The 17,836-nt window shown below is 43.4% G+C and overlaps 1 protein-coding gene across 3 annotated transcripts in view; it reads right to left on the bottom strand.

Annotated features, from left to right (window-relative positions):
* Positions 1-561: 561 nt before the first annotated feature.
* Positions 562-17,836, bottom strand: part of ZNF157 (zinc finger protein 157) — a 51,459-nt gene continuing 34,184 nt past the window's right edge. For 2 of the 3 annotated variants that reach the window (XM_055375651.1, XM_004064070.4), the window contains exons 3-5: positions 7,941-8,067; positions 7,568-7,663; positions 562-5,962 (exon numbers count right to left, since the gene is read on the bottom strand). In XM_055375651.1, coding sequence (XP_055231626.1) covers positions 4,740-5,962; positions 7,568-7,663; positions 7,941-8,067 — 1,446 coding nt within the window. In that variant the 3' untranslated portion in view covers positions 562-4,739. Of the gene's footprint in view, positions 5,963-7,567; positions 7,750-7,940; positions 8,068-17,836 lie in introns of those variants that run through there. The other variant, XM_055375653.1, reaches the window with a different exon arrangement.

Raw genomic sequence — 17,836 nt, 5'->3', positions numbered from 1 at the left:
ACTGCTTTGTTTTCACATTTCAATTGAGATATAATTTATATACAATAAAACAAATAAACCTTAAGTTTACCCACTTGATGACTATTGTATTCACACTCCAGTGAAGACTTGGAGTATTTCCATCGCCCCAGTAAGTTCCCTCCTACCCCTTACAAGTCAATTTTCACCCCAGAGGCAACAACTATTCTGTGTCACTATAAATTATCTTATTTATGTTTGGCATATTCCATAATAAAAATTTAAAAACATCAGCTGGGCGCGGTGGCTCACACCTGTGATCCTGGCACTTTGGGAGGCCGACGCGGGTGGATCATCTGAGGTCAGGAGTTCGAGACCAGCCTGACCAACATGGTGAAACTCTGTCTCTACTTAAAAGACAAAACATTAGCTGGGTGTGGCGGCACATGCCTGTAATCCCAGCTACTCAGGAGGCTGAGACAGGAGAATCACCTGAACCTGAGAGGCAGAGGTTGCAGTGAGCAGAGATCATGCCATTGCACTCCAACCAGGGCAACAAGAGCAAAACTCCATCTCAAAAAGAAAAAAAAAGGGGGGGGGGTGGTGAGCTACAGATCGGAAGTATTGATGAAATGGCATCTTGATATACTTAATACTTAGTAGAGTGAGGGCATACTGCACAGAAAACACAAAGTGTATTTCATATATATTCAAATATATGCTGTATTGTGGGGTATCTGATGAGTAATTCAAATACCTTGGATCACAATAATCATTAAAGGACACTCAGGAAAAAAGTAAAAAAGTACTTAATTTTTAAATTTTTTTTTGAGATGGAGTCTTGCTGTGTCGCCCAGGTTGGAGTGCAGTGGCACCATCCCAGCTCACTGCAACCTCCGCCTCCCGGGTTCGAGTGATCCTCCTGCCTCAGCCTCCCGAGTAGCTGGGATTACAGGCATGCACCACCAAACCCAGCTAATTTTTACTAGAGACGGGGTTTTACCATGGTGGCCAGGCTGGTCTCAAACTCCTGATCTCAAGTGATCCACCCGCCTTGGCCTCCCAAAGTGCTGGGATTACAGGTGTGAGCCACTGTGCCCAGTCAAGTACTTAATTTTTTATCAGTTTACTGTGACATAGTGCTACCAAATATTTAAGGTAAACGATTCACTTTTACTTGTAAAAAAAAGGTGTGGAGTCCCGATGAGATAAATAAGCAAGAAGGTGGGGAAGAACCATTGTTCTGAGAGACAACTAATCACAAACAACCTGCTGGCACAACAACCTGTTCCCAAATACCTTGTTCTGTGCAAAGCCCCAGCAGCACAAACTCATTCCTCACACAGTCCCTCCAGCACAACCCTATACAACTTCCCTCCAGCTCTTGCCTCTTTGCAGACAGCCCCTTTCTCTGCTGTGCTGCCCATTGCCTCCTTGCAACTTACTTTCCCTCTAATAGACTTGGTTTCTTTAATTCATGACTGTCTTGGTAAATTCTTTTACCACCCGCGATGCCGGCCCCAGCCAGTGACAAAAGGTACAATGAAAAACATTTTTAGACAAAACTGAGAGGCTCACCAGCAACAGACTCTTACTAAAGGATACTCTATGGAGTATTTTTCAGGCAAAGAAGAAAATGATCCTGGATGAAACGCAGAAAGTAATGAAGTGCAATCAAGGTGGTAAATATTTGGGTAAAATGAAATTAAAACTGCCCACATCAAACAAAAATGTTGTGTGGGGAGATGTGTCTGTGTATGAGAGAGAGACACAAATATTATATGTAAGTATATATATAAACCCCACATCATTATATTTTGAAATATATATATGTATACCTGTATAAATGCAGAAGTGCTATTAAAAAATTAACTTTCATAGACAATTTCTTGGAGAAAACCACAAAATACTATTGAAGGATAGGAAAGATGAGTTAAAAAATAAAGACAGGCCAGGTGCAGTGGCTCACTCCTGCAATCCCAACACTTTGGGAAGCCGAGGCAGGCGGATCACTTGAGGTCAGGAGTTCGAGACCAGCCTGGCCAACATAGGAAAACCCTGTCTCTATTAAAAATACAAAAATTAGGTGGTCGTGGTTGTGTGCACCTATAGTCCCAGCTACTCGGAAGGCTGAGGTACGAGAATCACTTGAACCAGGAGGGAGAGGTTGCAGTGAGCCAAGATTGCACAACTGCACTCCAGCATGGGTGATGGAGTGAGACTCTGTCTCAAATAAATAAATAGGCCAGGCGCAGTAGCTCACGCCTGTAATCCCAGCACTTTGGGAGGCTGAGGTGGGCAGATCACCTGAGGTCAGGAGTTTGAGACCAGCCTGGCCAACATGGTGAAACCCCGTCTCTACTAAAAGTACAAAAATTAGCTGGGTGTGGTCATGCGTGTCTGTAATCCCAGCTACTCGGGAGGCTGAGGCATGAGAATTGCTCCATCCCGGGAGGCGGAGGTTGCAGTGAGCCGAGATCATGCCATTGCACTCCAGCCTGGGCAACAAGAGTGAAACTCCATCTCAAAAAATAAAAATAAAAAAGAAAAGAAAAGAGAGAGAGAGAGAAAGAAAAAGAGAGAAAGAAAAGAAAAGAAAAGTACAAAAGAAAGAAAGACAAACCACATTCATGGAAGCCAAGGCTCAAAGCCATTTCAGACCTTACAGATTGGCAATAATTTAAAGGACTGATAATAAGTGCTGCTGAATGGCAAAATGAAAACTTTCTCAAACTGCTCATGGGAGTATAAATTAATACAATTTGGAAGGGAAATGTCAATACTTAATAAAGTTAAAAAACCTTCTGTATCAATCAGAGCCCAACTAGGAGACAAAAACCACACTAGTTATTTTAACAGAGAGAACTTATAAATAATTTTAACTAGTTATGAGGTTGTAAACCAAATAACTGAAGAGACAGAGAACATTCAAGTTATCAGGGAGGTAGCAACTGAAGAAAACAGCTGGGCTGGCATAACAAAGGGAAGAAGTTGACAATTTTTTGGGAGACAGGGTCTTGCTCTGTTGCCCAGGCTGGAGTGCAGTGGCACAATCATGGCTTACTGCAGCTTCAACCTCCAGTCTCAGACTCCCAAGTACCTGGGACCACAGGTGTGGTCCCATGCCTAGCTGATTTTTGAATTTTTTTTGTAGAGGTAGAGTTTCACCATATTTCCCAGGCTGGTCTTGACTCCTGGGCTCCAGGAATCCACCCACCTTGGCCTCCCAAAGTGTTGGGATTACAGGCATGATCCACTGCACCCAACCATAAATTGAAATTACTGAAACTTAGAAGGGGGAGGAGGGGTCCCATGTGACTAGAATTCACATCTCTAAGGAGGTGACACCAGCCAGCTGATGCTTGTGTCTCAGAGGGGATGGGCTACCATCTGTGAGTGCTGGAAAGCTGCAAACTAGATTAAACTGCTGCTATGACAAGGAACTGCTGGTGTCTGAGTGAAGAAGCAATGCTGAGCAGACACTCCAATGACCAGGAAGCTAATAGGAATAGAAAAAAAAGGAGCAAGTCCCTTCTTCCCTCTCCAGCCCCAAAGTTTATATCTAGTATCTCTTATTGGCAAGGCCCAACAGGGAGCAGTTGACAAAGCCAAAATGTGGTTTGTAAAGTCACAAAGCACAGTCAAGAAGGGTGGGTTTGGAGCTCGGACACAATAGCTTAATAACCAGCACATTGCCTAAATCCTATGACCCATCAGTTCCACTTCTAGATTTAGACACTAAACTCGAAAAAGATACAAATGTCTTTTACTAGGGGAATGGAGAGATAAATGACTAGCCAGACCTATACTTATCAACAAGGACAGATCTTGGAAAGGTAACATTACATGAAAAAAGCAAGCTGCAGAACTTTAAATACAGTGTGAGCCCATTTATGTAAAATTATATAAAGACAATATAGTAGTATGTATTGCACACTTCATGCTATAACAAAAAAATCTCACAGGAGATTGAAATTCTAAATGTTGAAAGGAAAACCTTTAGAGGAAAGTATAGGTGAATATTATCACCTTGAAACTGATAATATTAAAATACAAAACTTTAGCCGGGCACGGTGGCTCACACCTGTAATCCCAACACTTTTGGAGGCCGAGGCGGGTGGATCACCTGAGGTCAGGAGTTAGAGACCAGCCTGGCCAACATGGTGAAACCCCGTCTTTACTAAAAATACAAAAATTAGCCAGGCATGGTGGTGCACACCTGTAATCCCAGCTGCTTGGGAGACTGAGGCAGGAGAATCGCTTGAACCCGGGAGGCAAAGGTTGAAATGAGCTGAGGTCATGCCATTGCACTCCAGCCCGGGCCACAGAGTGAGACTCCATCTCAAAAAAATAAAAAATAAATAAATAAAATATAAAACTTCAGCAGAAGAAAACAGATGACAAAATTTAAAAAACCAACGACAGTCTGGGAGAAGATATTTGCAACACATATGACTGAAAAAAAAAGGATTTTTATATTCTCATATGTTAAAAAACAACAACATTTAAACCAAAAAGCAAGAGATGAACAGCCCATTTGAAAACAATGAGCAGAGGACATGAACAGTCAATGCACAGAAGAAAAAACCCAAATAGCCAATCAACAGATAAGATGTTCACACACCACTAATTAGGGAAATCCGAATAAAAACAATGAGCTATCCCCTAAGGGGATCAGGACATATTTTGATACAAATGTAGGTGCCAAATTTTCACAGGCACACTGTGTGCCCTGGTGATCATATGCCCCAAGGAGCTTGATCCAATGGTGAGGGAAGTCTTCAGGGAGAGGCTTTCTTCATTGTACAATGCCAGGACCAGCCTACGTGAGTTCTCTGATGTTCTGTGAGGTGTGCTTTCCGGCAGAAAGCTTTCCCACATTCTTGACACTCAAAGGGTCTCTCTCCTGTGTGAATTCGCTGATGTTCAATGAGGCGTACTTTCACATAGAAGGCATTTCCACATTCACTACATTCATAAGGTTTCTCTCCTGTGTGAGTTCTCCGGTGTTGACAAAGGGATTTCTTCATACTGAAGATTTTCCCACATTCACTACATTCGTAGGGTTTCTCTCCTGAATGCATCCTCTGATGTTCAATTAGGCGTGCTTTCACATAGAAAGCATTACCACACTCATTACATTCGTAAGGTTTCTCTCCTGTGTGAATTCTCTGATGGATCCCAAGAGATGAGTGCACCCTGAAAGATTTCCCACATTCATTACACTGATAGGGCTTTTCACCTGTGTGAGTTCTTTGATGATTATTGAGAGTCATCTTCATTCGGAAGAATTTCCCACATTCACCACACTCATAGGGTTTCTCACCTGTGTGAATTCTTTGATGCTGATTTAGGGATTTCTTTGCACGGAAGTTTTTCCCACACTCCCCACATTCATAAGGTTTCTCCCCTGTGTGAGTTCTGTGGTGTTGGGTAAGGGATATCTTTACACGAAATGTTTTCCCACATTCACTACATTCATAGGGTTTCTCCCCTGTGTGAGTTCTCTGATGAATCGTGAGGGTTGCCTTCTCAGAAAAGGTTTTCCCACATTCAGTACATTCATAGGGTCTCTCTCCAGTGTGTGTTCTTGTATGTAGGATGAGTTGTGACTTCCTGCCAAAAGATTTCCCACATTCATTACATTCAAAGGGCCTCTCCCCTGTGTGAGTTTTCTGATGAGCAATGAGGTATGATCTTGCACTGAAGGTTTTTGCACATTCACTGCATTCATAGGGTCTCTCTCCTGTGTGTATTCTCAGATGTTCAACAAGGTTTGATTTCCTACAGTAAGCTTTCCCACATTCATGACATTCAAAGTTTTTATCTCCTCTGGGTGTTCTTTTACGTCTAACAAAGCCTGTTTTCTCATGGAAGGCTTTCCTGCATCCATTATATTCAACATTTTGATCCAATGTTTGAATCTTCTGATGGTGAAGGTCATTATCATGCCTGAGGGCATTATCTCCAACAGAACCATTGCCACACAGCAGTGAGAGAGATCCTTTAAAAATAAATCACAGCATGTCACTCTTTTATGTAAAATCCCAAACTGGCTTCTCTTGTCACAGTATAAAATTAAACTCCTTAACACAACCTTTAAAACTCTATTCCAGCCAGGCACAGTGGCTCACGATTGTAATCCCAGCACTTTGGGAGGCCAAGGTGGGCGGATCACTTGAGGTCAGGAGTTTGAGATCAGCCTGCCCAACATGGCAAAACTCCATCTCTACTAAAAATACAAAAATTAGCTGGCCATAATGGTGCCCGCCTGTAATCCCAGCTACTCAGGAGGCTGAGGCAAGAGAATCACTTGAACCCAGGAGGTGGAGGTTACAGTGAGCTGAGATCGCACCACTGCACTCCAGTCTGGGCGACAGAGTGAGACTCCATCAAAAAACAAACAAACAAACAAAAAACCCTCTATTTCCTAAAAATCAGTACCTATCCTTCTTACCTTGCACTGATTTTCTTTTCACCATCAAACATATGATGTATTTGTTTGTTTCTGGTCACTTTCCCCCACTATATTGTAAGCTCCAAGAGAACAGAGATATTATTTTATTCACTACCAGTTTCCCACACCTAGAACATACCCAGCATATAACTGATACTCATTTAAAGTTTCATGGATGACTAAATGAATATATGAATGAATGCCTGATAACAGAAAGCATCCAAGGCAATGGAGGGAAGAAAGAATAAATGTTGCCAGGTGTGGTGGCTCATACCTCTGACCCTAGCACTTCAGGAGGCCATGGCAGGTGGATCACTTGAGCCCAGGAGTTCAAGACCAGCCTGGGCAACATAGTGAGATTCTGTCTCTACAAAAAAAAAAAATAATAATAATACAAAAATCAGCCAGGTATGGTGGTGCGCGCCTGTAGTCCCAGCTATTAGGGAGGTTGCCCTGGAAAGGTCGCTTAAAACCGGGCAGGTGAGGTTTTAAGTTGAGGTTGAGCCATGATTGCACCACTGCACTCGAGCCTGAGCAACAGAGAGACACTCTGTCTCAAAAAAATAAAAGAATAAATGTTTAAGATGAGGCAGAGATAAATAAGAGTGGTAAATAACTTAAAAATCAAGATAAAGGCTAGGTGTGGTGGCTCACACCTGTAATCCCAGCATTTTGAGAGGCCAAGGCAGGCGGATCACTTGAGGTCAGGAGTTTGTGACCAACCTGGCCAACATGGTGAAACCCTGTCTCTACTAAAAGTACAAAAATTAGCCAGGCGTGGTGGCACGCACCTGTAATCCCAGCTGCTCAGGATGCTGAGGCAGGAGAATCGCTTGAGCCCGGGAGGTGGAGGTTGTGGTGAGCTGAGATCGCACCACTGCACTCCAGCCTGGATGACAGAGTGAGACTCCATCAAAAAAAAAAAAAAAAAAAACAAGATAAAACAGGAGAAAGCACTGAAGTTTGAGTGTAATATTAAGATGTGTGACTTTGGTATCTGAAGCATGTAGACCTTCCGTCCTTATTTTCAAAGAGCTAGGAACTCTAAAAAGAGATTCCTAGAAAGTGTTGCACAAGCATACCCTTTGACCTGAATTCCTGGGCTCTTATTTCCCCTATTTTCCATATGTCCAGTTCTTGCCCAGTACTTACCTGAGTAACCATGGCCTGAGGATTCCTCTTCTAATATCCACAGCTCTTCTCCTCGCTCCAACTTGAAGATCATCTCTGGTTTGGCCACGCAGAGGCCTGTTAATGGGAAATGGCACAGGACGTGGGCCAAGTTGTCTGAGCTCTAGGGCCTCTGATGGAGGAGGAAGGTGCATCTTCATGAGCTGCACAAGGAAGGGGGCCCATTTAAACCTTTCATTGGGGAAGTAAGAACGCACACATTTTTTCTGGTGCCCTAAACTGATTACTCATCTGTGACTCTTAATATCATTAAACCCTCACAACGCTGCACATGTTACAGCAACCAAGAAAGGAAACACACGCTCTCAGGAGTTACACGGACAATCATCCTCACCCACAGATGCCAGGTTGCTGTAGGTCTCCAGCATCACATCCTTGTGCATGGTCCTCTGAGCAGGGTCCAGTCTGTGCCACTCCTGTCGGGTGAAATCCACAGCCACATCCTCGAATGACACGGACCCCTGTAATAACAATCTCCAATGATCAGAATGGGATGCATGAAAAAGATGTGCAGGAACTAATCTTCTCAATGGAGCCCTGTTGAAAGTTGACTAAATAGAGCTACACTGGATACCTGATTTTGTGTCTTGCTTGATATACTTTTGGGGTGGGGGGTACCCGGAACAGCTCTATTATTGTGTTAATTTATTAATGCATGAAGAAAAGATCACTGCACTCCTGAGTTAACACTATGTGCCTCAGTAAGCATATTTCTGGAAAACCAATGAAAAAACAAACACTATGTGCCTGGACGTGTGCAAGTTGCTGGGTTAAAAAATGAAGAAGGAGGCTGGGCGCGGTGGCTCACGCCTGTAATCCCAGCACTTTGGGAGGCCAAGCTGGGTGGATTGCCTGAGGTCAGAAGTTCAAGACCAGACTGGCCAACAGAGATGGGGTGAAACCCCATCTCTACTAAAAATACAAAAATTAGCTGGGTGTGGTGGTGCACATCTGTAGTCCCAGCTACTCAGGAGGCGGAGGCAGGAGAATCACTTGAACCCAGGAGGCGGAGGTTGCAGTGAGCCAAGATCACACCACTGCACTCCAGCTCGGGCAACAGAGCAAGACTCCGTCTCAAAAAAAAAAAAAAAGAAGCTGGCTGGGCATGGTGGCTCATGCCTATGATCGTAGCACTTTGGGAGGCCGAGGCAGGCGGATCACTTGAGGTCAGGAGTTCGAGACCAGCCTGGCCAACATGGTGAAACCCTATCTCTACTAAAAATACAAAAAAAAAAAAAAAATTAGCCGGGCATGGTGGCAGGTGCCTGCAATCCCAGCTACTTGGGAGCCTGAGGCAGGAGAATCACTTGAACCCGGGAGGTGGAGGTTGCAGTGAGCTGAGATTGCATCACTGCACTCCAGCCTGGGCGACAGAGAGACCCTGTCTCAAAACAAAGAAACAAAATATATTTATACTTATAAATGATACAGAAGTGCTGTTCTGTGGGAGAAAGGGAGACAGTATTGCTCCCAGGATAACTGCATGAACAGCTGGGATGAGGCAGGAGCCATGTATAGACATTAGCAAAACAGGAGAGACAATGAGTTCATGGAAGAAAAACTGAGATAGACTTTGGAGTGTTTATGGAACATACTGACGGAGATGTCCAGCTGGAGCTCAAGAGAGAAGGCTAGCAGAGGCCAAGGTTTGGGGGGTAAGATCATTCCAGTACTAGCTGAAACCACCAGAATAAATTGGATAGCTAAGAAGGAGCACAGTTTGAGAGAAGCACCAAGTACAGAGTTTGAGGGAACACCAATATGCTATGAAGGTTGCAGAGTAAATTCCTGATGTGGTTTGGATCTGTGTCTCCACCCAAATCTCATGTAGAACTGTAATCCCCAGTGTTGGAGGTGGGGCCTGGTGGGAGGGGATTGGATCATGGGGGTGGTTTCTCATGGTTTAACACCATCCTCCCTTCGTGCTGTCATCGCCATAGTGAGTTCTCATGAGATCTGGTTGTTTAAGAGTGTGTGGCACCTGTGCCCCAATTCCTCCTGCTCTGGCCATGTAAGATGTGCCTGCTGTCCGGGCGCGGTGGCTCATGCCTGTAATCCCAGCACTTTGGGAAGCTGAAGCAGGTGGACAGCTTGAGCCCAGGAATTTGAGCAGACTGGGCAACATGGTGAAATCCTGTCTCTACAAACAAACAAACAAAAATTAGCTGGGCATGGTGGTGCATGCCTATAATCCCAGCTACTTGAGGGGCTGAGGCAGGAGGATCACTTGAGCCCAGGAGGTCGAGACTGCAGTGAGCCAAGATCACACCACTGCACTCCAGCCTGTGTGACAGAGCGAGATCCTATCTTACACACACACACACACAAAGATATGCCTCCGGGCACGGTGGCTCACGCCTGTAATCCCAGCACTTTGGGAGACTGAGGTGGGTGGATCACCTGAGGTCAGGAGTTTGAGACCAGCCTGGCCAACATGGTGAAACCCCATTTCTACTAAAATACAAAAATTAGTGGGGCATGGTGGTGCACACCTGTAATCCCAGCTACTCAGGAGGCTGACGCAGGAGAATCAGGAATCACTTGAACCCAGGAGGCGGAGGTTGCAATGAGCCGAGATCGTGCCCTTGCACTCTAGCCTGGGTGACAAGAGTGAAACTCCGTCTAAAAAAAAAAAAAATTTCTTCCTTCTTCCTCTTTGCCTTCTGCCACGGATTGGAAGTTTCCTGAGGCCTCCCCAGAAGCCGTTATGCTTTTTGTACAGCCTGCAGAACCATGAGCCAATTAAATCTCTTTTCTTTATAAATTACCCAGTCTCAGGTATTTCTTTATAGCAATGCAAGAACAGACTAATACAATTATTAGATGGTAGAAATAGAACCAGGAAAGTGTGGGGTGTTGGAAGGTAGGAGGGGAGACAGTTTCAAGTAACAGTGCCATTTCCAGTTTAAAGCGATAGGTAAGAAATGAGCTGGGTATGGTGGTGCAGGCCTGTAATCCCAGCTACTTGGGAGGCTGAGGCAGGAGAATTGCTTGAACCCGGGAGGTGGAGGTTGCAGTGAGCCAAGCTCCATCTCAAAAAAAAAGAAAAAAAGAAAAGAAAACAAAGAGATATTACTATATACCTCCAACGACATTAAAATGAGAGTAAGAGAATGCCATGAACATTTTTATTCACATAAATTCACCAACTTAGATGAAATGGACCAATTCCATGAAATATACAAAACACCAAAACTTACCCAAAGAGAAACAGACAACTGAATGGAATATCAATTTAAAAAACTGAACTTGTGGTTTAAAACCTTCCAAAAAAGAAATTCCCAGGCCTTGATAGTTTCACTAGTAAATTCTACCAAATATTTAAGGAATACATCAATTCTATACAGTCTTTCCTCTTCCATTTTCTAGACAAGGACACTTCTCATTTTATGAGGCCATCATTATCCTGATTACAAAATCAGACAAAGACATGACAAGAAAAGAAAATTGCAGTCCAATATCCCTTATAAACATAGAAGTAAAAAGCCTCAACAAATATTAGCAAATCAAATCAAGCAACATATGTAAACACATAGCATGATCAGTTGGTGTTTATCCAGAGAACGTGAGGCTGGCTGAACATTTTTAAATCAATCAATATAATCCACCATATTAAGAAACTAAAACAGAAAAACCACACAATCATCAATTGATACAGAAAAGTCATTTGACAAAATTCAACATTCATTCCTGACAAAACCTCTCATCAAAGTAGGAATAGAAGGAAACTTCTTTAACCTGATAAAGATCATCTACCAAAAACCTACAGCTAACATCATATGTAATGAAAAAGACTGAATGCTTTCCCTAGAAGATCAGGAAAAAGGCAAGAGATGCCCACTTTTACGAATCCTATTCGAAATCAAAATCCTATTCAAAGTCCTACTTTAGTGAAATCAGGCAAGAAAAAGGAAATAAAAGGCATATAACTGGTTGGAAAGAATAAATAAAACTGTCTCTGTTCTCACACAATATGATTGTCTATGTAGAAAATCCTAAGGAATCTACAAAGAAGCTCTTAGCAAGACTGCAGGACACAAAGTCAACTCATCGAAGTCAATCATGTTTCGGCCAGGCATAGTGGCTCACGCCTGTAATCCCAGCACTTTGGGAGGCCCAGGCAGGCATATCAGCTGAGGTCAGGAGTTCAAGACCAGCCTAGCCAACATGGCGAAACCCTGTCTCTACTAAAACTTTTTAAAATTAGCCAGGTGTAGTGGTGCGTGCCTGTAATCCCAGCTACTCAGGAGGCTGAGGCAGGAGAATCGCTTCAACTGGGGAGGCCAAAGTTGCATTGAGCCAAGATCGTGCCACTGCACTCCAGTCTGGGTGACAGAGTGAGACTCTGTCTCAAAAAAAGAAAAAGAGAGAGAGAGAGAAAGAAATACAGTAAATATAATTTATACCACAGTGATTATAACATAAAATAAAATGAGAGAATTGAGACCAAGCTTAACAGTAATGCGAATAAATACGAATGGGCTTAATTCGCTTATTAAAGGAAAAAGGGAGCCAAATGTGGTGGCTCACACCTATAATCCTAGCACTTTGGGAGGCTGATGTGGGAGGATTGCTTGAGGCCAGGAGTTCAAGACCATCCTGGCCAACATAGGAAGATACCAACTCTATCTATTTAAAATAATAATAATAATTTTTTAATAAAACATTAAAGCAAAGCTATGAGGACACAAAGGCATAAGAATGATACAATGGACTTTGGGGACTGAGAAGAAAGGGTAGCGGGGTAGGGATAAAAGACTACACATTGGGTATACTGCTTGTGTGATGGGTGCACCAAAATCTTTGAAGTCACCACTACAGAACTTCTTCATGTAACCAGACACCAACCATTCCCCAAAACCTATTGAAATAAAAAAGAAACTGAAAAATAAAAATGAAAAAAACCTAAAAATATGTAAAAGCTATGTTTTCCATGTAAAAGCAAAGTACAAAAGACAAATGCATTTGATTACTATTACGTACGTCTGGCTGGGCTGTTCTATTGATGGGTCAGCAATATTTAGGTGAGTAATAAAATAAAAACATATACAATCGAAAAAATAAATAAAATAAAAAGGGTTTAATATTGCCTCATAAAGCAAAGCCCAGCACTATGCTGCATACAAGAGACATGATTAAAACACAGTCATGCAAAAGGCTAAAATTAAAGGGTTGGACAAAAATTTACCAAATGCCTAATAAACTTGCACATGTTCCTGATGTGGTTTGGCTCTGTGATCCCATGCAAATCTCATGTTGAATTATGATCTTCCGCGTTGGAGGAGGGGTCTGCTGGGAAGTGATTGGAACATGGGGGTGGATTTCCCCCTTGTTCATTTTCTTTTCAAGACAGAGTTTTGCTCTTGTTGCTGAGGCTGGAGTGCAATGGCGCAATCTTGGCTCACTGCAACCTCCACCTCTGAGGTTCAAGCGATTCTCCTGCCTCAGCCTCCTGAGTAGCTGGGATTACAGGCGCATGCCACCATGCCCAGCTAATTTTTTGTATTTTTAGTAGAAATGGGGTTTCACCATGTTGGCCAGGCTGGTCTTGAACTCCTGACCTCAGGTGATCTACCCGCCTCAGCTTCCCAAAGTGCTGGGATTACAGATGTGAGCCACCACGTCCGGCCTCCCCCTTCTTCTTGTGATAGTGATTGAGTTCTCACAAGATCTGGTTGTTTAGTGTGTGGCACTTCCCCCTTTGCTCTCTCTCTCCTGCTGCCATGTGAGACATGCCTTGCTTCCCCTTCACTTTCCACCATAATTGTAAGTTTCCTGAGTCCTCCCCAAAAGCAGAAGCCTGTCCAGCCTGTGGAACCATAAGTCAATTAAACCTCTATTCTTTATAAACTACCCAGGTCGTTCTTTATAGGAGTGTGAGAACAGACTAATACAGTACCCCAAACCTAAAATAAAAGTTAAAAAAAATTTAAAAAAATAAATAATAAATAAACAAAGTCAAGACAATAGAGAATAAGAATAATATCCAGGGCACTTGGTTAGGAATTAGAGAAAGCCATACCTGAAACCCAAGTCTAGATATCTAGACTGGCGTTATGGTTCACAACATCATATTCAGTCACTCATTTATATATAGGTAATGCAGGCTTTTTTCTATGCTTAAGTTCATTGATTCCTTTTTCATCTGCATTCTGCTGTCGAGTCCATTTCTGAGTTTCCATTTTGATTATTGTATTTTTAATTTCTAAAATTTCCATTTGGTTATTTTATGGCTGTTTGTTTGTTTCAGACAGATTCTCCCTCTGTCTGCCAGGTGCGGTGGCTCAAGCCTGTAATCCCAGCACTTTGGGAGGCCGAGGCAGGCAGATCACCTGAGGTCAGGGGTCTGAGACCAGCCTGGCCAACATGGTGAAATCCCATCTTTACTAAAAATACAAAAATTAGCAGGGCATGGTGGTGCGCGCCTGTAATCCCAGCTACAGGGAGGCCGAGGGGGCAGAATCGATTGAACCTGAGAGATGGAGGTTGCAGTGAGCCGATATCAAGCCACTGCACTCCAGCCTGGGCAACAGAGTGAGACTCTATCTCAAAACAAACAAACAAACAAACAGTCTGGCTCTGCCGCACAGGCTGCAGTGCAGTGGCTCCATCTCAGCTCACTGCAACCTCCACCTCCCAGGTTCAAGCAATTCTCATGCCTCAGCCTCCCAAGTAGCTGGGATTACAGGTGCTTACCACCACACCCAGCTAATTTTTGTATTTTTAGTACAGACAGGGCTTCACCATGTTGGCCATGCTGGTCTCCAACTCCTGACCTCAAGTGATCTGCCCGCCTCAGCCTCCCAAACTGCTGGGATTACAGGCGTGAGCCTCTGTGCCCGGCGACTTTTTATGTCTTTTATTTCTTTGCTGGGGATTTCTATTTTTTTATGAAAACTTTCTAAAAAAGTTTGTTTTGAGTGTGTTCATAATTGTTGAAGTATTTTTATGATGGCTGCTTTAAAATTCTTGTCAAGCAATTCTAAACTCTGTATCATCTCAGTGCTGGCACCCATTGATTTTTTTCTCATTCAAATTGAAATGTTCCTGGTTCTTGATATAACTTTTGGATTTTTGTATAATGAGTAAACAATATCTTGGTCAGGCGAGGTAGCTCATGCCTGTATCCCAGCACTTTGGGAGGCTGAGGCAGGCAGATCAATTGAGCCCAGGAGTTCAAGACAAGCCTAAGCAACAGGGCAAAACCCAGTCTCTACTAAAAATACAATAAATTAGCCAGGTGTGGTGGTGCATACTTGTAGTCTCAGCTACTTATGAGGCTGACGTGGGAGAATCACCTGAGCCCAGGCAGTCGAGGTTCCAGTGAGCCGAGATCCTGCCACTGCACTCTAACCTGGGTGACAAGAGTGAGACCCCATCTCAAAAAATAATAATAACTAGATACTGGGGTATTATAGTACAAGACTCTGGAGCTTATTTTTTTGTTTGTTTTTCAAGACAGAGTTTCACTCTTGTTGCCCAGGCTGGAGTGCAGTAGAGTGATCTCGGCTCACTGCAACCTCTGTTTCCTGGGTTCAAGCGATTCTCCTGCCTCAGCCTCTCTAGTAGCTGGGATTACAGGTGTCTGCCACCACACCCAGCTAATTTGTGTGTGTGTGTGTGTTTTCAGTAGAGACAGGGTTTCACCATGTTGGCCAGGCTGGTCTCGAACTCCTGATTTCAGGTGATCCACCTGCCTCGGCCTCCCAAAGTGCTAGGATTACAGGCATGAGCCACTGTGCCCAGTCTGGAGCTTATTTAATCATCCGATTTAATGTACCCTATTCAGGTGATGGTGACACTAAAAGCCCAGACTTCACCACTCTGCAATATACGCATGTAACAAAGCTGTACTTGTATCCTCTAAATCCATACAAAATCTTTAGGCCGGGCACGGTGGCTCACGCCTGTAATCCCAGCACTTTGGGAGGCTGAGACAGGCAGATCACAAGGTCAGGAGATGGAGACCATCCTGGGTAACACGGTGAAACCCCATGTCTACTAAAACTACAAACAAAAATTAGCCGGGCGTGGTGGCGGGCGCCTGTAGACCCAGCTACTCGGGAGGCTGAGGCAAGAGAATGGCGTGAACCCGGGAGGCGGAGCTTGCAGTGAGCTGAGATCACACCACTGCACTCCAGCCTGGGTGACAGAGTGAGACTCCGACTCCAAAAAAAAAAAAAATTAAAAAATTTATCAAATGCAAACAATAAAGTAACAGCAACAGCCTATATAAGCCGAAAACTACAAGAATGAAAGAAGAAATAGAAATATTCTCTAATGGGAGACTTTTAACATACCATTCACAGAATGAGACAGATTAAATAGACAAAATATAAGTAATAATATAAAAGACCTAAACCACATAATCAGTAAGGTTGATCTTTTGGATGTATATATATTGAACACCACACCCTGATCATATAGAATATACTTTTTCTCATGTGCACATAAAATATTCACAAAACTTGGTCAAATACTAGGGCACAAAGAAAACAACTTTGGTAGGTTCCTTAAGATACATATGTTACAAACAACATTGATCACAATCAATAAAACAAAATTAATAATTAGAAATTGACAAGCTGCTTCTAAAATTCATATGGAAATTAAAAGGGCCTCGAACAGCCAAAGCAATTTTGAAAAGGAAGAAAAAAGCTAGAGGATTTATATACCTAATTTCAACACTTACTATAAAGCTACCGTTCTTGGTCAGGCATGGTGGCTCTTGCCTGTAATCCCAGCACTTTGAGAGGCCGAAGCGGGAGGCCTGCTTGAGCCCAGGAGTTCAAGACCAGCCTGGGCAACATAGTGAGACCCTGTCTCTCTAAATATAAAAAATTAGTGGGTGTGATGGCACACACCTGTGGTCCTAGCTACCTGGGAGGCTGAGGTGGGAGGTTTGCTTGGGGCAGGGAGGTGGAGGCCGCAGTGAACTGTGATTGTGCCACTGCACTCTGGCCTGGGCAACATAGTGAGACCTTGTCTCAAAAAACAAAAAACTGAAGAGCAAGCTAGGACTGACTTAAATACAATAGTGACACACATGACCAACAGAGGTGGTTGATAAATGCGACAAAAATCCAAAGGCCCACTCAAATGGTGAAATTCTTAGGAATAACCTGGGCAGGATCCACCCCTAACATTCCCCAAGCAAGAAAAAAATGAACTGCTGTCACTGCCTACTACCCCTGGTACTACGTGAGAAACACAGTACCTAATCAGGTTACTTGTCATTTGCAGGATGCATGTTCCACATCTGAAAATATTGCTAGCTTCCCTCCATTAAACAGCACAAAAGAAGGCCATATTTACGCAGGCTATGTCTGAATTGCAAAGAGCAGACGCTCTCTTGATGCTTTTGAGCCCTTATATAAGATCCACAGGCAGACATGATTTTGAAAATGTCTGCAACTTGTATTTATAGAGACTGGAGATTGTGGCAAAAGCCTGTGAGTGCTACCCAACAGCAATGGCTGAGGTTTTGGATCAGAGAATTTCCAGATGTGGTGGTATGGCGATTTTTTTGTGAATGAAAGATAAAATAATCTTGAAACCTGAAATACCCATAATGTCCTAGGTAATGCCAGAGAAACATTCTAATAAAGAAGGCAATGCCCAGAAGAGTTCCATAATATAATGCAAACAGTTTATACGAGGACATGCTACTGGAGGATTGCAAGGCAGTACTCATCGTATTCAGCATTTCCTCTAAGACCAACTTTGAAACCACCAGAGGAACTGACAGCTCCTACTGCCACATGGATGGCACCCTATGAACAGCTCTCATGACTGAGCACAGGGTCTCATGCCTATAGTCCCAGTACTTTGGGAGGCCGAGATGGGAGGACTGCTTTAGGCCAGGAGTTCAAGACCAGCCTGGAGAACACAGGGAGAACCCATCTCTACAAAAAATATAAAAAATTAGCCAGGCATGGTGGCACATGCCTGTAGTTCCAGCTACTCAGGTGGCTGAGGCGGGAGGATCGCCTGAGCCCAGGAGGTCGAGGCTGCAGTGAGCCCTGATAGCACCACTTCTCTCCACCTTGGTTACAGAGCAAGGTTCTCTCTTGAAAAAGAAAGAAAAGAAGAGAAAAGAAAAGAAACAGAAGATACTACACCAATTTAGACTGCCATGTTACATCTCTTCAGATCAAGGAACACACCTTACAGCGCATAGTATCCAACAATGGGCAAAAAGATAAAACACCAAATGGACATATTATGTTG

Source organism: Gorilla gorilla, chromosome X (assembly GCF_029281585.2).
Source record: "Gorilla gorilla gorilla isolate KB3781 chromosome X, NHGRI_mGorGor1-v2.1_pri, whole genome shotgun sequence".
Lineage (NCBI taxonomy): Eukaryota > Metazoa > Chordata > Mammalia > Primates > Hominidae > Gorilla > Gorilla gorilla.
Note: the sequence above shows the minus strand (reverse complement) of the source record. Positions and strands in the feature narration are given on the sequence as shown.